Source organism: Myripristis murdjan, chromosome 7 (genome assembly GCF_902150065.1).
Source record: "Myripristis murdjan chromosome 7, fMyrMur1.1, whole genome shotgun sequence".
NCBI classification, from domain to species: domain Eukaryota; kingdom Metazoa; phylum Chordata; class Actinopteri; order Holocentriformes; family Holocentridae; genus Myripristis; species Myripristis murdjan.
The window spans coordinates 14,353,387-14,378,017 of NC_043986.1; the positions used below are offsets into that span (position 1 = coordinate 14,353,387).

Here is a 24,631-nt window from a genome sequence, read left to right on the forward strand (position 1 = left end):
TAATTGTATATCAAATGAAAGCACAAATAATTATTCTTGTAGTATCGTCACAGTATAATATCATCGTAATATTCAGTTACAGATGATGTTTCGTTTGATTTTGTCCTTATCGCTAAGCCCTATTTTAAAGCTGGAAAGACAACTGAGTTAAAAAATCAAATTAAGTGGATAATAATAACAAGGTAAAACTCCAGTTATCATTCTTCAAACTACGGACTTGTGATTTCTGCTAAAATGGTGTCACTCCAACCCAAACCCTCTCACCATAGATGTTAATTGTTTTGTGAACTCCAGTTCACAGTGAACTCTAGTGAAAACAAGACCTTATTTAGTGCCACCCCACTCCACTAAACCCTGCGTTTCTCCTCAATCTCCCTCACCATCTCTCTGCTGTTCACTCGTTCTGTTTTGTGGTTGTTCCAATGCAACAGAAAGTGGATGAATGAGAGCTACATCAGCTTGAATTTTTTATTTTTATACATCAGAGGGTATGGGGGGGGCCGGAAGTGGTTGGCACGTGCCTACAGTATGTCGTTTTTGTGAGAATACTACAAAGTTTTTCAGGCTGTCAGATGGGGAGGGGGTGGGAGTGTGGAGGAAAATATTTATTCATATATTGTTTCGTTTTTAGAGCACTTTAGTTCTAATCATAGCAAACGGGCTTGATGCTAATTAGATGTGATCTGACTGATCACACTATCAGCTGCAATAAAACAAAATATTTCTTTTCTGACATCACCTGAATAGGCAATGCAGCTGGGCTCGTCACGCTTTTGAAATGGCCCTTTGAGGGAAAATGTAACACTAAACCAATACGTGTTTCCAATTCTCCTGTCTAAATACTTTCTAGGATGGCACGAGGCCAGCAAATTCCAAACAGAATTCCATCAAAATCCCACCACGAGATAGGGGGAGCTAGTCGGTGTATCTTGGCGATATCTGATCGTCTATCTGGTCCACTGACCTGTGCACACTGTGTACAGATAAAGCTAGCCTGTGTTTTGCATATGAAAATGAATCATGCTGATAATAAAGGTGAGGATACATAAGATTGGTGTTTAGCTCTGGTGGATGTGACCCTAGTGCTGTTGCAGCTGTGTGTGTGTGTGTGTGTGTGTGTGTGTGTGTGTGTGTGTGTGTGTGTGTGTATGTGTGTATGTGTGTGTCTGTGTGTGTGTGCGTAGGATCAAACTCTCACACCCAGGAAGAGGCCCTGTTTCCCTTATCTAACGACAACAGAGCATGTGTCGCCATGGCCACAGGCTGCGCTCTTTATGGGCTTTGTGTGTGTGTGTGTGTGTGTGTGTGTGGGTGTGTGTGGGTGTGTTTGTTAGTCTCTGTATGTGTGTGTGTGTGTGTGTGTGTGTGTGTGTGTATGTGTGTGTGTGTGTGTGTGTGTGTGTGCCATGTTCATTGTTTGCCCATGTTCATTGTTTGCTTGGGGCGTGGTGCAACATCTGAATTGTTACTACAGTCTTTTTCTCTCTGTATCCCCTCCTCTACTCTGCCTTTCCTGCAACTTTCAAAGTCCATTTACTAGTGTCTTTCTTTCTTTCTTTCTTTCTTTCTTTCTTTCTTGCTTTCTTTCTTTCTTTCTTTCAAATTAAAAATGAGCTTTATTGCATGACTGTTTGAACACAGTATTATCAAAGTGGTATGTATTCCATATAGTCATACAACTTGCTATGATCTATTGTGTCCATACAATACACGTGATAAAGGTCTATAATTAATTTGCTTCAAGGGATAAAAGAGTAAACAAACACAAAAAGGAAAAAGAAAGAATGTGTGATATGAAATTTAGAACAATTTACTAAAATAAATTGTAAAGTCAATAAGCATAATGTCTTGAGTGATGTAATGCTTATATATATATGTGTGTATATTTACCAGCTATAAACATGGTGTCATGTTCAAGCGAGTTTTTTTTTTTTTTTTTTTTTTTTTTACAATTAGTTAAATAAAATGCCTCTGTTTCTTTCTCTCTGTGTCTTACTCTGCCTCTGCCTGTCTGTCTGCCTGCCTGCCTGCCTGTCTGTCTGCCTGTCTGTCTGTCTGTCTGTCTCATCCTCTCGTCTGGTTTCAAACCAGTAGTGACAAGTTGGGCAACATCAAAATTCAGTGGCACATTGTCTCAGGTTTAGGTTGGTTAGGTCTCTTCTACAGCTAATTGCACAGAGGGAGGGAGGGAGAGGGAGAGAGAGAGAGAGGGGAAGAGAGAGAGAGATGTAAAAAGAGAAGGAGAGAAAGAGAAGAGGGGGAAGATGAGGAAGAAGGGTGCTCAAACAGGCATACATATTGCATGAGTCCCCCCACCGCACCCCTTTCTTCACAGAATGGCTGTGTACTGTTCTGGGCTTATTAATTCCGCTCGGTGAGAGAATTATTTTTAGAGACTTAGTGTACTGGCAAAGGCTTTTAAAGTCACAACTATTACACATTCTGCTTATAGATTCTCTCATATAAATTTGAAAGTTCTAAAAGTTTGGTTTGGCTGCTCTTTGCAGGATTATATATTGATTTTTATTTTATTTTTTTTGACCTACGATTGTTTATCGGATTTAAAGTTGACTTGTAACCACAAATCTGTAGCCGTTATATATTTTATGTTTTCTAAGATACATCTTTGTTAAGTATATGTGTGCTGTATAAAATATCTGTCTTAACCAGTTAATTTGTGTCATGCAGAGGCTTAAAATCTCTCTTTTTTTTTTTGTTAAAACAAGTGAAAAAATCTGCCAGTGGGATGAGATAATCCCACTTGTTTGCGATGCTTAGCTTCTTTGCAGAATTTTCTTGACTCAAGTGTCATTTTCTTGACACTAGTGGGCTGATCTGCCTTATTCTGCCTCATTTCAACATATTTGTACTTATTTCTTGAAACAAATGAAAATTTACTCGAGTCAAGTGAAATTATTTCTTCCCCCCCAGACGTTTTTTTGTTTGTTTGTTTTGTTTTTCCAAATATTTTAAGAAAAACACAACTTTTAGATTCAGTATGACACAAATTAACTTGTTCGGATGGAATTTTAAAAACAGCGAGATGTGGAAGCACCAAGGCTCCAGTGCTGTGTGTTTTCCAAAGCTGTAGCTCCACATATTTAAGTTACTACAAATGTATTATTAGTTGGTTTTCGAAATAATTGGTTTCTTAGTTTCTATAACGAAGGCTGCTTAGTTTTTTTTTCATATTAGCAAGCTCAGCCAGGTCATTTTTCTCTCTAATGACTGGACAGTTATGGCATTACACAGGCACACAAGCAGTTCATTTGCGCCCCACCCCCTTCACAAACAGATGTTGCCTAGAAGGCATTACGGGGAGCTCATATGAATTGTCCATCAATCAAAAACAATCTTCAGTGGAGTCTGTAATTTTGCCTCCAATCCTGCCATAAACAGCCTCACCGGTGCGCTCCAAGATGAAAAGATCCCAGCATTGTATTCCACCATTAGCACTGTGTAAATATTACATGTTTTCCCTGGATATGCTAGTTAGCATTACTTCCACCTTGTGGCTTCATTATTTTTGAAGCGCTCAGCTTTGTCGATGATGGCAAGGCATGACCTAGTTCTGGGACTGACTCTCTCTCTCTCTCTCTCTCTCTCTCTCTCTCTTTCTCTCTCTGTTTTACTTTCTCACTTTCTTCCTCATTTACTCATTCTCTCTGTCTTTTTCATTGTCATTCCCTTTACCTCTCTGCCTTATTTTCGCCTCTCGCCGAATCTGTCTACCTCTTTCTTTCTCATTTATTCATTGTCTTCTTCTATTTGTTGCCGTGGCACCATCACTCTCGCCCCTTCATCCCTTCACTCTGTCCTTTTTCAGCCTCACTGTTACTCTTATGCTCTCCCTCTCTCATTTACAAATTCTTTATTTCTCAATTTGTCTCTTTCTCATAAACTATTATTATTTTTCTCCCCTCTCTCCCTCTCTCTCTCCTCACGTCCCGCCTCCCTCTCTCTACTCCTCCCTCCATCTCTCTCTCTCTCTCTCTCTCCTTCTTCTCCATGTTTTTATTTCTCTCTCCCAGCACCACGTGTGTCACGGAGGGAAACATCGCGAGCAGTGGTCCCTGCTGAACAATTACCATGCAAAGCAATCCAAATAGAGATGTTTGCCGAAAACAACATGTGTGTAATTACTGCTTAATGAGGCCCTTGTCTCAGGCAGAATGCCCAATTAGACCGCCGATGAGGAAGCGATGCCAAGGCCCGCTGAAGAAGGAGAGAGGGAGAGAGAGAGAGAGGAAAAAGGGTAGAAGGAATGAGGCAAGGGAGGGAGAGCAAGAAAAGTAGAAGGTCGTAAGACAGAGGAGGAGGGTGATGGGAAAAGGGGAAAGGGAGGGGAGAGAGAGAGAGAGAGGTGAGGAGGAAGAAAGAATGGGGAAGATGGGGAAGAAGGAGGTGACAGAGGGAGAAAATAAGAGAAAAAGGGGAAGAGAGAGTGAAAGAAAAGGAAGAGAGAGGGAGCAATAAGTGAGTGGGAGAGAGAGAGAGAGAGAGAGCGAGAGTGAGAGAAGATGATTTCTGCAGTGAATGTGGAGTAATGGCAGAGCTGATAGCATTGAGCCGAGGATAAATTGGCATTTTAAATGGGAGAGCGAGGCTGTGCAAAAGGAGGGGTATAGAGAGTAGAGCAGGGGGAAACAGCCTTACATTGGAATATATGGGCAGCCATGTTGAAGCACAAAATGGCTGACCTTTCCAAGCTGTCTTGGGGCCTTTTCGGTGAATACTATATCACAGACTTAATTGGTTAAAATCGGAATAGTCTGAATTCATTTCTTCCTTTAGTGCTGAAAGAACCGCAGCAAAGGTTTGCCAAAGACTTCAGTTTTCAAATGAGCTAGAGTTCAAGATCTGGCAGTATTTTCTGGTTTTAAAAAAAAAAAGATGCTATTCATTGACTGTATTCTCTTTTCACACCGAGAGAATCTTATCCTGAAGAACCTCTCAAAATGGCTCTACGTCACCAGTGATATCAAAGTGGATTTCAATGGAATGAAATTGCTCAGTTAGACGAGGACAAGAGGCTTTCATATGAGGAGTGAAGAGTTTATTGCAGATATGTCACCAAGGTCAACATCACTTTGGCCCTCTCCAAGAGTTAGAGTCACTTCTCGCTGTTTGCTGTGGTTTTATCAAGTGATACCTACCCCACCGAGCTTCATCAGGCAAATTTGCACCTTCGTTACGAATACTGCGCATCAAACATTTAGGCCATGTCAGCCCGGGTAAATTTTAAAATTTTGGTGTTCAGTTCACACTAGTGCTTTCAGACCAGACTTCCAAAGCCTGTCCACACTGCAGCGGTCCTAAAATAATATAAGTTCAAATGGCGTGCATGTGCTCAGTACAAGACTGTCATCCAGATCACATGACAATCATACATTGGCGTTTTCAAAAAGCTCTGTGTTCCCCATCCACACGTCAGCACCAAATTTACACAACCTGGAGTGTGTTGTCAAAAAGTCCCAATTTAACAGTTGAAAAACAAATTTTATTTCTTACTTCAGTTATGAATGTATAGCTAAAATCAACAAATAAAGGGTGCGTCTTCATTACATCTCCTGTGCATGCTTTTTTTAAATTCTTTTTTCTTGTTTCTTCTTTTTATGTATGTGTTAGTGTTAGTGCAGTGGTAGCACACGGTTTGGATTTTACATGCCAAAAATTTGAATCAAAGTGCTATTTGTTATTTTTGCTGCTGTTAATCATGTTGGATTTACTGTGATCAACACATCAGGCATGATTGAGACACAAATGCACTGTGCGCACGTGTGCTCGTCTCGCTTTCAAGTTTGTGTGGTTGAATGTGAATGGAATCATTAGAATAAGCAAGTGAATCCTCACAAGGGTTTCCATGATATGCATCGTTAGCCAACTGCTGCCCCGAGGCAGGCCTGTACTCATTCCCCCAGTCTTTCTCCTGCAATAATGTACAGTAATTTCTCTCACTCCCTCTCTGTCTTTCTCTCTTCCACTGTCTCCCTCTCTCCTCCTTTCTCTTCATCTGTCTTTCTCACTCACTCTCATACGCTCATTTAACTGCTTTGACTTTTCCTGTCTACCACTGTAGATATTAGATTTCACCCCCAGGAATTCAACCCATTTCCATCCATTAGTCTACCTGGTTGGCCATTTTTTTTTCACAGGTATCTCATGATCCCTTTCTGTTCACTGATATCCAGTGCGTCTGTATGTTGTAGGCCTTTGGGTTGCTTTTTTCTCTGTAAGGCATAAAAAAGCAGACCACCCCAAATGAAAAGGCCTCTGTATCTTCACATCTGAGGAATTTGACATGGAATGCTGTCTAGTTTGATCATGTTTTCTCTGTCGTCTGCTCCCGAGTTGTCTGTACATGGAAATATTACAACACTATTCAAAGAATGACCTCAGTCAACAAACGAAAAGGGGCCTTTATTTGACGTGTTTCCACATTTTCCAGAGGCTGCGTACGTGTGTGTGCGTGTGTGTCCATGAGTGTTATTATCCAATCCAGTGAAGGTTTGTCCCATTTGCTGAAAACAAGGTATGACAAAGCGTCATGCCTTTGGAAGCCATTGTCATTTCACAATATCGCTCTTCTTTACATGGCGGCAGCTTCTCAGTCACCTTGACTCCGCGTAGCTCCAGTCGCAGGCAGTAACAACTGAGCCATTTTCTCATTTTCTCTTTGAATTGGTGGTTACGCGAGCTAAAAACAGAGACAAATGTGTGTTGTTTCATCTTCAGTCCTAACCCACGCACTGCTGGTGTCACTGAGTAATTCGTCAGGGAGTTTGCGTACTACCACCAAGTCAATTTGAGCCATCTGAGCCAGCAGCTTGTACAGCAGCAACTAGTTTCCCAGGCACCACAGGGGTCAAGGGTCACTCGCTTGTTATGTGAGCGCTAACCTCGTGGCTGGCAGTGTTTTGGCACCTGCAGCAAGTGGTCTTTCCATGCCTGATTAGCACAATTCTTATTACTGTCCCAAGGTAAAAGACACAGCTTGCTTTCTCTCTGCAACACACACACACACACACACACACAGAAACAAAGACGGGCACATGCAAGGTAATGCAGAATCATCCACACTTTTAGTACTCTATGCACACACACTCATTCACACCAACACACACACACACCCAGCGGAGCCTACAGGGAAAACCCCATCTCTTGTCACTGTGCTCATGTAGCCTAATTACCGGCCCGCTGATGAACAGTAATTACCCACGCTGCCACGCTACCACGAGGTTTAGCCAAAGTGACAAAGTCATTAGGCTCACACTTCAGGCCACCCGGAAAGAGCTTTTTGTCTTCTCACACCCCATACCCGCCTCATTTTTAAGTGTTTTTTTTTTTTTGTTTGTTTGTTTTTTAATAAACCTCCTCGTTCATGTCGTGTTTATTTCTCTTCTCTGTCTGTCCGCAGTTTGATGGTGACAACATGTACATGAATGACAATAACCAGGAGTTTCGGTCACCAAACCAGGTAAGACAGCCCACGTTTTTTTTTTTTTTTTTTTTTTTCTGCAAATACCACCCACTCCTACAGTGTAAAATACAGTGGCTGAATTCTTCCACTTGTTGGCATTTAGCAAGAAGAATTCCTGTAATCGTATGTAAATGTGGGCAAATGGTAAATGCAGGCATTACTGGCAAATGTGCACATTTACCAGCTTCACGGTGCTAAACTTTTCCAAGGTAAATCTGGTAAAGCTGTACATTCACTGGTTAGCTGAGAGGAAAATGTTAGTCATGGTGGCATCACGATAGCTCTCACAGTCCCGCCTTTGTGCTTTGCTGTGAATATGATTTATCACTTGGCTGAAGTACGGCGTCTGATTGGCATCGGTGGTAAAACGAGATCTGTGATGTACAGCGGAGTCATTGATGCGACACTGAAACTTTGTAAGAGAAAGTTAGTGGCGGCTAATAATATCCTCCAGAGGTAAAGATGAATAAGACGGACATCTTGACAGGCAAACTTGGCCATTCTCTCTCATACAAAAATCAAAAAACTAATAAATGTAAATATGTTCTTAGAAATATTGAGGCATATTACAAAAACATGCCAAAACACGCCTATACAAACTACAAAACTACAAACCTCCACTTTATCCATTGGGATGATTCATCCATCCTCACACACCAGGTTTTTATGAATGGTGTATAAACAGTTAAATGGTTTCTAACACACTAAAAAATAATGACAAGCACATAAGGATATTTTTTCGTTAGGGTTGTGTTATAGTGTGTAAGAAAGCATCAGCTAACTACTCATACACTACATATGAATGCCTCACTGAGGGTTAAGCTGTTGATAAGGAGGACAATAGTGTTACTAATAGTTAGTGCCATGCCCTGCCCACTGAACCGTACAAGACACACACACCCCTAACCGGGACCAGAATCCACTGAGTCCTGGTCCCAGGGTGAGGCAGTGCAGTCCTAAACGCAGCCAGCGAGTTGGACAGGCGGGCTGCTGAGTGCTCCCAGCTGGTCGATGGGAACACATGGCTGGACATATGGCAGAGTTTGGAGCTCCAGGATTTGTTGATCCAGCAGCGAGGCCTTCATGTTCTGACAAAACATGATGAGGTGGCGGCTCCTTGTCAATTAGCGCCTCACCCAATTCTGCCGGAAAGTTATGGGACAAGGCCAGCAGGCTGAGGGTGCTGGAGCTCATGTGTTTGGGCACACACACCGACACGCAAACATACACATGTAGGGACTCGCACATTTATAAGCACACATTAAGATTGGGCAGTGTTTCAATATTATATCAAATCATAATATGAGACAAGTTAGAAATTTTTATATCATAATATCAGGACACGGCGTATCTTTTCCTGGTTTTAAAGGCTGCATTAAAGGTCATCCCTTATGAAAATGTCACATAGAAAATGCACCTTGTGAAAATTTACATTTCACATGTGAACCTTTTACATGTGATTTGCTATTTTTGCATGATTGAAATTTTCCACATGTGAAAAGAAAATTGGTCACACAAAGTCATGTGGAATTAACATTTTTACATGTGAATGGCTTTTGAGCTAGAATTTCCACATGTGAAAACAACATGAAATAAACCACATTTGATTTTGGGACACATGTGTTTTTCCACTTTGTTTTTTTCACATGTGAAATAATTAAATCACATATGGTTGTGGATCACATGTTTTCCTAAGCCACATGTGGTTTATTTCACTTGTCTCACATGTTATTTTTCCGTAAACAATCATATCCACAATACTACAATGTCAGTACAATCCGTACTATATCAGTATTGAGGTCAAAAATATTATTATATATGACCCAGCCTTAGCACACACACACATAGACATGCTGGATCTCACTCTGTCAAGTTTACACGTGCATGTAACCACACACACATTCATACACACACACGAAAGGGATGGAATATGGTTACCATTATATCCAACAGTTTATTACACCATTTTGAATTTAAATGACCATTTTTGATTAGTGTTTTTTAAAAAAAAAAAAAAAAACTACAGTTGTTGCTCTACTGTCAAACATCAGCCAAAGTTATCATTGTCGCCCGTCTAACTTGTTAGTAGAGTTTGGCTTCTCTTGTAAACACACTTCCCAGGCTCTTAAACGTCACGTGTCTGCCAGGCTTCCCTCGCCCACTACACATGACATGTTGGCTTGTTAGCTATGTGAGGCATATTTTTAATCACCTAGCATAGTATATTTCCCTTATTTAAGTTCAGGGATCGTCAAACTGTTGTGTCATTATTTTAATGCAAGCACTTCATTTTGCTGATAACTGAAGTTGTGACTGTCAAAACAAACAAAGCAAATCAAAACACGGGGAAATGATTTAGTAATTATTAGTAATTATCTGACATTTTCAGTTTTTCATTTTCATTTTTATTTTTATATTATCCTATATTATCCTATGTCTAACACATGCACGTGCATACAGGCACAGACACACATCAAGTGAACGTGTACACCCACCATAAACATTTAAACATACACACACCGTAAACATACACACCATCAAGCCGTAGCCATGAGGTTGGATTTCCTTTAATGTGTGTATCGTGACCATCCTGAGAGGTCGAGTGGCAGCTTTAGCAGCTTATTGTCTACTTATAGCACACATCACAGGCACGAGGTCTATCAGTGTTGGCCGCAACGCCTGCTTCGCCCTAATTATGTCACTTTGCATGGATACATGTGTGTCTGCTAATTGGGGTAAGTGTCCGGCTTTGTAGTCTCTCTGCTGCAGCGGTCATGTGTCAATCAGCGACACCCACTCGAGGTTTGCAGTGTTATGTCAACAAATACCTTCTTAGTGGGTAAGGCAATTTCAGCTTTTCAAAACATGTCAGTTGTAGTTGATGTTCTGTCAGTGCTATCAAACACAAGCCTGCACACCATTTCTGAAGAGCCCTCTGAGCGCAGAGTGGAGACTTTTTGGCTTCCAATCCTTTAAAATGGCAACTTTAATTTGGAATTTGAAAGAGAACAGATGTGTATCTTTATTCTTAACAACAAAAAAGCATGCATAGTCTGCTGAGCACAGATTTAAACCAACAGGAACTGCTTTAAAAATAGGATTCCTTTTAAATGTGAGATGTAAAACTCTAGATTGACTATTAACTGGGTGCATTTGTGGGACTTTGTCCAGTATCCTGGAGAGCAGAATGCCTTCGGGCACAATCTGTCTTCTCCCTCAATTCTTCCCACAGCCTTTCATTGTAAATACCTTCAAAGCCAACACATCCAAGAAATGCCTGTATTTTCTTTATCTGTCGTGCAAAATGCTTCAGTGTGACTGCCACGCATGTGTTTGCGGCAGACGAGGCAATTATTTCTTAATCAATGCTTAATTGTATATATTAGCTGTGCATTTACTTGTTGCATAGGGCTTGCCTTTGAAGTTAAATGAGACAAATTAGAGGTTCATATATGGTTTCATTTGAGATGGTGATTAGATGTCTACTGGATATGGTATATACATGTCTGCATGGCAGTGTATCTACTCTGCATTGTAGGGGCTGCTCTTTTTATTTGAGATATCAGCATTCCAGCTCTTTGTATGTAAAAAAAAAAAAAAAAAAAAAAGGAAGATGGCAGTGCAAGGCACAAGGTAGTAACATTTTTGCCGGCACTCTGATTTTGTCTGTGTTTGCAGCTACTGTTGATTATGTGTGAATAGCACTGTATTATTCTTTGCTTCTGAGGAAAAGGCATGCAACATCACACAAAAGTGCAGCACATTCACAATGGTCTTACTCGAACAGAACGAAAGAAGGAGCCCATATGCCTTAATGTGGGTTTTAACACAGCATTTAGATGCCCACCCAAGCCCCCTAAATGATGTGTGCCTGTGAAAAAGGTGCATGTGGCCAGAACAGAGTCTCCTTTGTTTTCATGTCTGAGGTCTTCTGCAGCATACGCACTGAGGTAGCACTTTGACACAGCCAGGAGATTGCATTACACATAACATCTCTGGGCTTTTAAAAAGAGAAAACCGCTAATCAGAAACAGCTTTCAAGGGGCCGTTTACTGTATGCACAGACACAATCTGGCCATTCAAACAAGCTGTTTCCAAAGGCTTTGAAAACTGTATGTTTTCTGTAGAAGATATGAATATGATCTGCACATATGGAGCTCCCAGTTGCTTTGATGATATTGACGTTTTTCATTTGGCTTATCTGTGGAGATTTGAGCCTATACAAAGGTGTGGGTGGGTTATTTTGCTGATCAGAACAAGTACAGTATCTGCCCACGTATGTGGAGTGAAAATATAGGGGGATACTTTGCAGAATTGCAGATTATTACAGTAAGCAATTAAACTGATTGATAGAGAATATTCTTCTGTTTTTACATCACTCACAGGGCATGCAAAATAATGTTGATTGAAGTATCTATTTTGCAATGCATGTGACTGCATGCATGAGAAAGTTCACATACAAACCAAAATGGTTGCCTCCAGCCAACACACACACACATACACACACACAGACACACACACACACACACACGCACACACGAACTCGCGCACTATTAAAAAAAAATCTGATTAGAGATAGTTCCAATGTGATGGACATTAAGTATTTTTGATTGGGATTTAAATCAACATTGATCTGTCTGAGTGATTACATAGACTCAAACCTCTGTGTGTGTGTGTGTGTGTGTGCGCGTGTATGTGTGTTTGTGTTATTTTTGTTTACATATTTCACTGGTTTCCATTTATAATAATTAATCTCCACATTATAATCAGTCTGTGTACATGCATGTTTATGTTAGGGTTCATACAATTATGGAAAACCTGGAAAGTTAGTAAATATGAAAATGAAATTTCCAGAAAAGTTATGGAAAAATGATAATAGAGGATAGAACCGTTGTGTCGGCACTTTGTGTGTTCATGCATCAGTTTGTGTCAGTCTGTGAAGAAAGTTGAAAATAGTTTATTTTACCTGTGTGAGCAAATACTATCCAAATATTTGGTGGAGCCAACTGCAAATTGTGTTGTTTCAGCTTGGACTGGAATTGAAAAATGAAAGGACTAAGGACACTTATCTAAGTGCAGGCCGCTTACTCTTTGGTTCTAGAGGGGCTCATGAAATGTTTTTGAAATACGGACTGTCTCTAAAAACATATGTAGTGTTAAAAGGCACCTTTTCAGTGGCAACACTAAAAAATAATTCCGTTGCTGGTGAAAATTACACTAAAATGTATGGAGAAGTCATGGAAAAGATATTAAAAACACTGGTAACAAAACAATAAATAAACAGCATGTGTACCCTGCTGTGTGCATGTGTGCATACGGACACACTGGTGCAAATTAGAGATTGAAAAAGAGAAGATTTAGACGAAAAAAAAGATGAGGAAGCTTGAAAGAGGAATCAAGCTGGTGCCAGGAAGAGGGAGAGCGATTGTGTCTGTGTTGCTTTCTCCCTCTCTCTCTCTCTCCTGCTGAGGTTGTTTCCAGTTTGAATGTTGCTTGAGAGGAGTTGAAGAAGAAGCACAGAGGCCACTGGTCTGAGGAGAAGCAGCAAGTTTCAACATTTTTGTGTCTTTGTATATTCTGCTTCCGGGTGTCTCATTGAGTCATGAGTCTTTATCGATTTGCCTGAACACGAGAGAACAGTGGCTGTAGATTACAATAGAAACCTCACCTGTTGGATACAGACTTTCTCTTTCTGTCTCCATCTTCTCTCTCTCTCTCTGTTTCTGTCTGTTTTAGTCTATTTATATTTGTGTATTTTTCATTCGCTTGCTCCCTCGCTCTTTCTCTCTCTCTGTCTCTCACTCCTATTCTCTTTCTCCCTGTTTCTCTCTCTCCTTCTTTGTGGTGTTTCACCCACCTGCCCCCTCTCCTTTCTCCTGCAAATGTATGCACTCACAGCATGTAAACTTAACACACATCCACACACATCTCTCTCTCAGCCACACACACACCCACAAACAAGACAATGTTTTGTCAACCAACCATAGTTATCCAGATGTTGTTCAGCCTGTAGGGCCAGCTGATGCCTCCCTCCCTCCCTCTCTCTCTCTCTTTCTCTCTCTCTGTCTGAGTCAGAGACACCTCAGTACACCCTGGCACCACACACCCAATGTGGGCGATGCTGATGTGAAAAGGCACCGTTACTTAATAATGACTCACAGTGTACCATTATACCCCAGAACAGCTACAACCCCCTCCCCCTCTCCACTCCTCAGCCCCCTTTATTTCTCTGAATGTGCACACTAAGCTTATCCCCTCCATCTTTTCTCATTCCCTTCCCAGCAGGAAGAGTTGAGGCGACATTTGAGCAAAAGTATGAAAACTGAAAATTAAAGGGCCGCACCGATCTTGTCTGTCACAAATATCAGTGGCATGCTGTAAGGTTGCACAGAATATGCTTTGGTAGCTTAGACGGTCAGGCTAAGTTAGCCCAATTTCCTCCCATACGTGGCCAAAAAAAATGCTCAAACTGTTCTGTGAAGCGTGAAAGTTGCTGCACTGCGGTAATTACATCTTGTGAATAGTTGCCCGACAAGCTTGTTTACTAAAGTTAATGATTTACTCGATTATAGTTCTTTAAAATTTGAGCTTTAATACCAAATATGCCCTGCATTTAAAGCTCAAAGAGGCCTCTGGCTCCATGGTCACTTTGCAAACTTCTGATTTAAATGAGGTCCCTTTTGACTCGGCTTTCACAAAAAAAAAAAAAAAAAAAAAAAGGTATCAGTGAGTCAGTCGATCATAAGAACCATGTAGACCCACCAATCAAATTACATGTTTATATCAGCCTATCACTGGCCTCCACTATATTTGGATGCGGCCCTGTGACCTGTCAACCACAACCACTCACCACAAACCTGAGGAGAGACACAGGGCAGGATTTGAATACGCCCAGTAAAATAGTTCCTCTCAAGTGGGCTAATTTAATGGATTTACCGTGATATTAGTGAAAGTACATGTCAGCCTTCCCTGTACCAGATGGAATTACCTAGGCATAGCAACTTTTCAGCAGTTTTTCACATTTTTTGAACACGAATGGGAGTGAATTGGACTAATTTAACTTCTACTTCTAAGCCACCAAAGCATATTTGAAAGACACTTATGCAACCGATATTTGTGATAGACAGATACGATCAGGACTGCTGACGACAAGTCTAAATAGGACTGGCATGGTCCTCGGGGGGTGTGAAAATGACACATCTCACTGCTTCCTTGAGCTGTGCGCCATACCTGGAAAATGCATGTGCACATTGTGAAATATGCTTTTGAATTTCTAGAGAATACTATGGTGCATATAGTTCCGCGATCATCGGTTCACACTGAAATAGACTAGAAGATGTTTTTGCAGCATTGAACCGGCATTGAAGCATCAATATCTAAAAACAATGCTGAGGGAACATCAGAGGAACGTCAGCACAACATCCCCTCCCATGCTAGGAGGGATTGCAAGTTATAGTTGTAACTAGGGATTGCTAGATCTTTATATAGGTCAGTCCATGTCAGCCAATAAGTCCAATTACCATCAGCCTCTGAAATAGAACAAGCAGACAAGCTCATCTTCAATGACCTCTGCTCTGCTTTCATAGAGCTTGAGATGGAATGAAAGAGTACAGTAACAGAGTTGTAAAATGAAAGATTCATCCAGAATAGAAAGATATTAGCAAGCCTAGAGTAAATACAGACATTCGGAGAGATAAAAAAAAAAAAAAAAATAACAGTATTCAGGTTCAAAGACAAGGATCCACACTGATGTGAGAAATAGACGTTTGAGATGCAGAAATGTGTTTCCCTACTCATCCCTTGTTCGAGGAACATGAGCAGATTCATCTTTCATGATGTCTGTTGATATCTGAAGCTTTAAAGAACATCAAAACCACCCTGTCCCCCTCTCTTTTTTTGGTTTAGTGCAGTCCCACAGTCCCTCCTCAAATACATACCCTGCAGAAGAAAAAAAAAAAAAAAGAAAGAAAAAAAAAACAGTCCCAAAAAACAGAAACTTATCACTAGCGAGAGTGCACTCAATGATTCATATGCTCTTTTAAGAGAACTTGAAACCTTGGATCTATTTCGGTCCTGGCCTCTCTCTGTATATGCAGCACGACGGAGCAGAGGGATTTAGTGGGACTAAGTAGTTTGATATTTCTATTGGTTTTCCGAGGGTGTTTTTCTCTCTCTCTCTCTCTCTCTCTCTCTCTCTCTCTCTCTCCCTCTCTCTCTTTTTCTCTCTCTCTCTCCTAGTGATCTTTCTCATCATATGGAGACCAAGGTCATGGCTGATTGAAATATAATAGAAGTGTAGACATCTGGCCTAATACTGTGGGAAGTTAAATCTATTTTAATGGCCCCTGCCGCAGTGGATTCTCTCTGATGCACTCTTGCGCTTCACTGACAGTAAATCACAATGTTCTCTTATTACCCTGACTGGAATGAGGGCATAGAGAAAGAACAATGAGGGATCCACATCATTTGTTTTCACCCCTCCCTTGCTTTTTCCTCTCCTCTCCTCTCCTCTCCTCTCCTCCTCTCCTCCCCTCTCCACTCCGTTTGCGACTCATAAAGCAAGGGGCTTAAAGAGAGTGACATCATGAAAATAAAAATAAAGGGGATTATGGGCAAGCTATTGTGCCATATGTGATTACTGGGGCTTCCATGTTCCCTTGGGGGGGATGAGTGACTACGAGACAACATATTTTATTTATTTATGCGATTCCCTCTAATGAATAAGAATAGGAAATGTGTCTGAGACCACAATATTGCCCCCCCTACTTCTCTCTCTCCCTCCTCAAAACCAAAATACGCAGCCTTTGGACCAAACATTGAGGAATTTTCTTTTTCTCTCTGTTCCGGTACAAAGATCAGAGGTAGCGTTTCACCCTTCCATCTTTGATCTATAAGCGCAAGGTTTTTTTTTTTTTTTTTTTTTTTTTTTTTAATGGAACTGACATGAATTTGCGGCACATGGCCCATTTTCACACCTTTCAGAATACTTCCTTTTGCCGTTGTGTTTTTAGAGTTCAGGTTCAATCCAGCGCAGGTCCACCCACATCTGCAATGGAGAGCCGGGTCCTTTTTTACCCGCCTAAATGAGATCCATTTTGATGTGACATTTGAGAGAATTGCCAGTGGAAGGGGGAGCAGGGAGGAGGTTAGCTCACTCCTCCACCATTGGTCGAAGCCCACCCCAGCTCACCTGTCCTTTAGTGACGGACGCTACCTATGACCCTGAGCTGCGATTGGATGTGGGGAAAGGCCCCCCCTCCCTTTCCTCCTTCCACACTTCACTTATCCCAGTTCTGTCTTGCTGTCAGTCAGCCCAGGGGGTCTGATATTCCTTTCTCTTTCTATTATATTACACTGTCTGCGTCTGTTGATATATCACCCAAATGGAGTTTCCTGTCATTTCAAAGCCAGGTCACATAGCCCATGCGGACAATGTAGACTGTCCCCTCTAATGTTCACGTGTGTAGCGCACCTCAGCAAAGTTCAGTGCCCTCTCTCTCCCTCTGACGCTGACAAGTTTGATTTTTGCCCTTTCTCTGCTCTCCAAGGTTGATTGGTGAAGGTGAGCGTCTGAATCCCACTTAAGATGTTTTAAAGATTTACTGGTGCCATCCGTCTATCTCGGCTACACACCGAGTGGACGTGAGGACCTTTATGTATGCATGGCCAGCTGTTGTTTGTCGCCCAAACAAGGCTGCTCTGTCATTTTTTCTCAAAGTAGCATATGGCTGGTTGACTTTCCATAGGACACTGTATACCCATTGAAAGTTGTTAAGTGACTGGATGACGCAAAGGAGTTTTTTTGTTTTTTTTCCCCAATTAGATACTTTTCAAACTTTGTTCAGTGTGTCGTATTATCGGTAACACCTTGAGTGTGTCAATCACTTAAGTTGGAATAACATAGTCCTTCAAAGACACACAGACAGTTGTATTTGGACAGCCCCACCTCCCCACCGCCAACCTCCACCCCCGTCAACCATGACAGGCACTCCCACGTATTGTACATTTTAATTTTCCTCCTTGTGACAACCACATCATTGTTCCCAGATGAGCTGTCTCTCTGCCAAGCCATGAAGGACTCCATCACCAAGCCACTGTAAGGACTTCAGTCTGTCATGTTTCCATTTGTGTCAAGAACACTTAAAGCTCACCTGATTAATTTGTCTCCACTTAATTAATTACCTCACACAAGCCAACTTGTCAAGGCGAGCTTTTCTGGTGCTTCCACAGCATCCGCGTACCTAACTCAGCTCTTTTTTTTTTTTTTTTCAGGCTACAAGCTAATAAGTCAAGGTGATCTATCATTTGCTGGCTTTCCAGGGCTCCTTTAAAATGTTAGGAAATGAAATGCACAAAGAGTTGGAAATGTAGTTTTCCACCACAAAACAATAAGAAACAAACAGTAGTTTAATTGCTACAGCGTGGTGGAAAGTGGTGCAGAAGTCAACGGCTAAATATCAACTTTTGCAGAAGTCTTCCTTTTTAATCAAAGTTAAATCTAGACCTGTTAACCCTTATTTAACCCTAACCAAAACCTTAACCACAGCTGTCTTAGTTGGTTAACCTAACCCTAATCTTACCCCTACTGCTACTAAGGTTTTACTTCCCTAAATGTAACCCTCAGCTTCTTTTTTCACATTATGAACAGGTAAAAGTGGCATGTCCATTTCACGACATTATCACATAATCCAGTATCAGCTTTGCACTTACTGATTCGTAAATTTCCAACCTGCGACAACATTGAGCGAGGGTAAAGGAAACTCTGGATTTTCGCCCAGGGGGGATATCAGCGTGTGTGCTGCGGTATTTGCTTAAGTATTAAATCAACACTCATATTGATTTGACTCTTAACATAAAAAACAAAAGGCAGTTGTTTCTTTTTGTGTGCTCTGATGTCACTTGAACTGAAATTAGAAGCAAGTGACAATCTGAATTTTCAAGTTGGATGGCCCGATGAGTTGAAATGAGCACAGAATTATTCCCGGCTCTCGTCTCCTACACAGCGCGTTGAAGCTTTAGAGTAAGCACTGTGGGAGTTTAAGTCAATGCAAATCTAGTGTGCATATTAACGCCATTCAGTGGACCTCTGATCTAATCTAATGTCTGTGGAAGCTATATCACTTATGACCAAGTTTATTAAGTGAAGACTGTGCGATGTAAATGACTTTATTTTACGTTCGAGGAGTAAATACACGTCAGAGCGTGTTTCAGACTCCACCGTCAACCAGTTTCTAATGTCATGAGAATACTTTGAAGACAATCGCGCACAATTCTACATAATCAGAAGTCATTTAGGCTTTGGTAGACTTGATAGCTGACACACCCATTACGTCTCCCATGGGGTGAAACATCTCACTCTGTTTTTCAAAGAACCAGGGCTGGCTTTAAATATTCTACGATTATACTTTGGCAGCAGGCGTCCCGTGGAGCAAGATCTCCATGTAATGTGTAATCGATGTAAGATTATAAATGAAATATGGTATTTTGATGTTACATGTTGGTGCCACAGTAAAGGTCACAATCGGGAACTGCGCCTTGCTTTTATCACATGTTCACTTGTTACAAGAACAAGAGCATTCAGTCTTATCACAGATGTTCGGTGCTGTCATCGTTAAACTATTGAAAGGAAATCTGGAAAGGATTGATGTGCAGCCTCTAAGTAATGTCCTTGTCCAGGAAAATGAAAGATTTGCTTAAATTTCACCTCCAGAGAGAGAGTGAAGGTTAGGGAGAGAAGGCTGAATCAACATTTGGCGTTTCCTTCTGACCCCTCTCTCTTTTATCCACTCCCCACCATGTCCTGAAAGACAGTATATTTATGAATTATTTATTTATGTTTGAAAATATTAAACTTGTGATGTCCTTGTCCCATGTCTTATCTCCAAGGGCATCATAAGAAGCTGTGAAAGAGGGGGAAAAAAAAAATAGAAAGGAAGGCACGGCCGTAAAATAGCCCCAGACAGCATTTAAATCTTTGAACATGCGTATATGACATCAGTTATGTTTCATCTTGGAGAGCAGGATTGTCCAAATTGCATGATGTATTGTATCTGGATCAATGCTGGATCGTTTCGCGTTCGACTAAAAATGTTCACTGAAGCCGTAGGAAGGAGAGAGAATCCATACCCAGAATGCTGTTAACATCTATGACGGCATGACAAGTCCTGCTCACGAGGAATTGTGTTTTAAAGTGAGATCAGAGGTGAGACGAATGCTCCACTGCGAAAAATATCCATGTGAACAAATCATTTACCCTCGTGCAGTCGGACAAAGTGAAAAAAGCGCGATGAGATAAATCCACTTGTTTCCAATGCTAATCAACTTGTTTCAGGATTTATTTTTAATCAAGTCACATTTTCCTGATGCTACCTGATGCTGTTTTAACATATTTATACTTTGCCACAGAAGACATCTTGAAATACATGAAATTGCATTGGAAACAAGTGGGGATTATTTCATCCCACTGGCAGATTTTTTTTCCTTTGTTCTGCGAAAAAAAAAAGACTGAACATGAGACTAAATGACTTCTTAAGATGGAGATTTTTGAAGTTATGTTGTTATAAAACAATATTCAAATGAACAGGAAGCTTAAAATTTCTTTACATGTGATTGATTAATGTTGGTCAGCATTACCTGGTGAATTACTGTGGTTTTACAGTGACACACTTCATATTCTTTCCTTTTTGACGGTCGTGTTGGTCGACACACAAGCGGCTGTTGCAGAGACTGAACCTGTTACTTTCCAGTCACAAGATGTATTCTCCAGCATCAATTTACCATATAAATACTAACACAAATGCCATACTTTGCATGTTTTCAATAGACCGCCAGGAATAGACATACAAACCATTGAGACTGATTGTTATTTTTATTAGATAAAACTTGCTGCATTGTCCTTGATAACATCACAAGAAATGTTAGACAATGAATAAACAGGCATTTGCTAAACCTTTATTGTGGGAAAAGGGGTTTTCATTGATGATATTTCCATGCAAGTGCCAAGCAAGGAGACTGAGGGTTATGGGAAGAGAAAATAGCACATCACCCACTGATAGCAAGCATAGGCTACTCCTTTTTATTATTATTTTCTCTCTAACGATAGTGCACATTATGAGACTTTTATCCTATCTTCAAGCACCAGTACTGCTAGTGGGGACATTCTGGCTGTTCCTCTGCGTTTCTTGCCATTTGTTTGCTAAAAGTATTTGTTTGCAAGATGAATGGCTGCACTGGCAGGCGAGATGACAGCCTACACGAAGATGATATTGAATTGATTTCTGAAATGTTGCAGAACGGACTGCTTGATGTGTACCACGAGACATGAATAATAAAAATTCTATTAAAAAGCTCTTGAATGGCTGACACTGGAATATTATTTGTGATGATTAATTTTCTTCAGTCATTATAAAGGGGAGTTGGCATCAGATTGCCTCTGACAAAATTGCTTTTCATTCCCTGGTGAATACCCTCAGTATGCTTTTTGAGAGCACAAAACCATATTTCTCAGCGCAATATTATGTCAAGATAGGCCCTGGAAAAGACAACCATAGGCCTTGCTCATGTATCACCTTATTAGTACTACAAAATCTTAAGTGTTTCACCTCGTGGGTGGGTGTCAGGGGTGGAGGGCTTATTTGGACATATTTGATACATTTCACGGTGAGGAATGTCAGGTTTGTTAAATCCAGCTCATGCAATTCTGAAATGTGATTGGCATTATAATTATGAATTTAGAAAATAGCCCGTGAGTGATTGTCAGTGGTGGTTTTCCAGTTAATGAATTTGATTAACTACATTATAAAGGGGTTGTAGGCTGACATTTTAGTTTGTTGCTTGAAGGAAGTAGATTATCCTGCACAGCAGCTGCTGCAACTGTATAACTCATTATTCTGTTGCCCAACAGAATTTAATGAATTTTGCTGTGAATGAATCCTATATGTATGCTCAACAATTTGCAATTTAGAAAAAAAAAAAACTGAATGTGAACAATGGAAATCAGCAGGTGCATTTAAAATAAATTTATGAGGCTGTTGATTATTGAGATGTATCCTTTTTTTTTAGTGCTTCTCTCAGGTTGTTGCAGGAAATTTACAGTTCCTGTGAATCTGATGGTGATGTGATTGCCCACTGGCCAAATGTGAGGCTGTTTGAGATTCAAGTGTGGAAAGCAGCAGTCCAGTTTTCTTGATGCAGTATGTTGGGGCGCAGGATAGCACAGTTTTTCAATGGTTTGTACTGTTCTATCATGGAGGTTTTCATGGTCACCACTTGTTCATGTGGAGTCGCCTCTCACCTTCCAAACACATGCAAATCAGGTGGATTGGAAACTCCAATACCACGTTTGCACAATGCAAGCCGGTTTTACACTGGGATTGCTTTACCCAGGACTACCAACTATAAAAAAAGCAAGTTGCACTGTTTACTTTTGCTTGAGTCCACATATTTAACCTCTGGGTTAACTGGTGTCCCAGTCTTCCAGCGTTTTCTCTGATGTTCTGCCCAGCAGACTACACTGCGAGTATAAGTCAGAGGCTGTTGTAAAAGATGGTGATTTATTGGTAATTTATCATATTACATATGTTAAAGTTACACTGAGGTTAAGATTGCCCATGCTAAACATAGGTAGGTAAAATGCCCCGTACCATCGCACCTACATGTGCAGCAAATCAGCGGGTGACCCGTTTCCACCTCTGCCAATTGGAGCTGAAGCCGAATATTATGCAATATAATTATTGCAGGGTTCAGAACACAAGACTCAAATGCTGATTACCCGTTTACACTGACCTCAAGTCCCAGATGGTAGTGGTATTTTAGGTCAGTGTAAAGGAGGTAGTGAAATGAATGAACGAGCATACTGTGACTAACCCTCTCTGTTTCTCTTTAAATATAAAACATCTGATAGCATTCTCATTGACACATCCTTCCTGTTTTCTCCAGAACTACTCCAGTCAGGGTAGAGGCAGCAACAGCGGGGGAGGAGGAGGAGGAGGAGGAGGAGCCGGGGATGAAGACTATGAGATTCCCCCCATCACGCCCCCCAACCACGCCGACCCTTCTCTGCTGCACCTTATGGAGCACGAGTCAAGTTACCCCTTCCACTCCCTGCCTCACAACGGCCTGCTCAACCCCTATTCCTACCCTGAGCTGCCCGCCCTCATGATGTCCAACATGCTGGGCCAGGACACACACCTCCTCTCTGGGCCTATGCACTCGGTGAGTACACCCTCTGTCGGTCCGTTTTTAGGTGTTGTCCTCTGGAGAACATTTTCACTGAAGGTGAAACGTGTTTGTGTCATGCAAAGCTCAGCTGCTGTTTCCAAAAATGAAGAGTCTCATCTGATACTGTCTAAATGAAGCTACACCACAAAAAGACATCTCCATCTTAACAAGTCATTTAGTTTCATATGCAGTCTTAAAAACTGAAAACAAGTTAAATAAAAACTAATGTAATGAAATAATCCCACTTTTTATGGTCACAAGTTGAAACAAGGCACATCAGTCCACTAGTATCTTAGAAAATACTGGAGACAAGTTGATTAGCATTGGAAACAAGTGGGATTATCTCATCTCACTGGCAGTTTTTTTTTCACTTGTTTTTTTAAAAAAACAAAATTTTAAGACTGAACATGAAACTTTTTTTTTTTTTTTTTTTTTTTTTTACAGTGTACATAGCTCATCCCTTATGAATGGTAACAGTTAAGTGTGTAATTCATCATTAAAGATAAAATGTTGCCTTTGAAGCTTTGAAGATTTTATTTCTAATCGCAGTTGTGAGGCATTGTTAATATTCTGAGACCTAATTTTTAATAGCAGCAAAACGTTCTTTACATCAGTTAGAGATAATGAGCCCAGTTTGGGGCCAAGGAAGCTGAGACAGTGAAGTCTGAAGAAGGCCTAAGCCGATACATGCAACATTTATACATTTGGAGAGCTGCAGCCTCCTTAACACCCAGACCTTTGCTGCAGAGCCCCTTTAAGATCTATTCAGCCGCACAACTCAAAGATTTCATTGCCTCAAAGTGAGCTGCGAAAGACAGCAAGAAACTCTGTGCTGCACATTTTCATTTGTTATGATCGGCAAAGCAAAAAAGCCGGAGTGTGTGTGTGTGTGTGTGTGTGTGTGTGCGTGTGTGTGTGTGGGGGGGTACGTGTTCAACAGAAAATCTTGAAGGGGAGGGGGGAAGAAGGGATCTCCCTTGTCAGCTACTTTTTCTTTTCAAAAGGATACAGAGGACCCCACTCCCCCCTCCAGTAAAGCGACTTTTTCTTGTGTTAAACATGCTTCAGACTGAACATGCAAACACCCCTGGCGAACACATTCAAATGCTTTAATCATAGAATCGAACCAGATGAATTATAGATGCCCTGTGTGGTGAATTATTCAACGTTATATACTTTCATCTGACATAAATATTACTTTTTTCTCTCTGCCCTCCATCATGAATATTTATGCTTTAATGTGAGCATCCGTGGCATTTATCCTCCGTTAATCAGGTCTTATGTGATTTTCAGAATCAAACTGCATAAGTTGCAGGCTACATTTTCCGTGGGTGGTAGCTAAGGCCTCCATTAAAGCCAGTCTTCAGGATTAGGTCACAATCCAGTGGCTACTGAGCTGAATATGCTTGGTGCATCAGAAAGATACTGGAACATTTATAGTGGATCTGCTTTGTAGCATTATCATTAATCTAATCATAATCTGTTTAATTTCGATGAGTTGATTTCAGTGGATGGTAGCATTCAGACATCTTTGGAAAAGTGTGTGTGTGTGTGTGTGTGTGTGTGTCTGCGTTTCTGCTAACATGCTTGCACGTATGCACATTTGTGCATCTTGTCCATAAACGCATGTATGTAACAAAGCAGGCCTCTGCAGCCAATAATATTTCAGTGGGAAGCAGAGAAGGAGTGCCTGGTTTTTAAACAGCTTTTGTTTCACCTTTGCAATTATTTATTTTCAAATAGCCCTTCAGGGTAATGTTCCATTTTCTTATTTCACACCCCCTTTTCTCATAAATGAACCGTCATTGCAATAAATCACCGCACAAACAGAGACTTGCACACACTGTGAAAGGTCCAAAGATTTATGTAACACATTCATGTTTCCCACTTCCACATTTTAGTACTACTCTAGCAGAGCCTGGCTAATAATAG

General features: G+C 40.9%; 1 protein-coding gene across 4 annotated transcripts in view; it reads left to right on the top strand.

Annotated features, from left to right (window-relative positions):
• LOC115361619 (TOX high mobility group box family member 2-like) overlaps nucleotides 1–24,631 on the top strand; it is a 78,825-nt gene that overhangs the window by 32,110 nt on the left and 22,084 nt on the right. For all 4 annotated transcript variants that reach the window (XM_030055110.1, XM_030055111.1, XM_030055112.1 and 1 more), the window contains 2 exons: nucleotides 7,418–7,477; nucleotides 22,418–22,693. In XM_030055110.1, coding sequence (XP_029910970.1) covers nucleotides 7,418–7,477; nucleotides 22,418–22,693 — 336 coding nt within the window. The remainder of the gene's footprint in view (nucleotides 1–7,417; nucleotides 7,478–22,417; nucleotides 22,694–24,631) is intronic.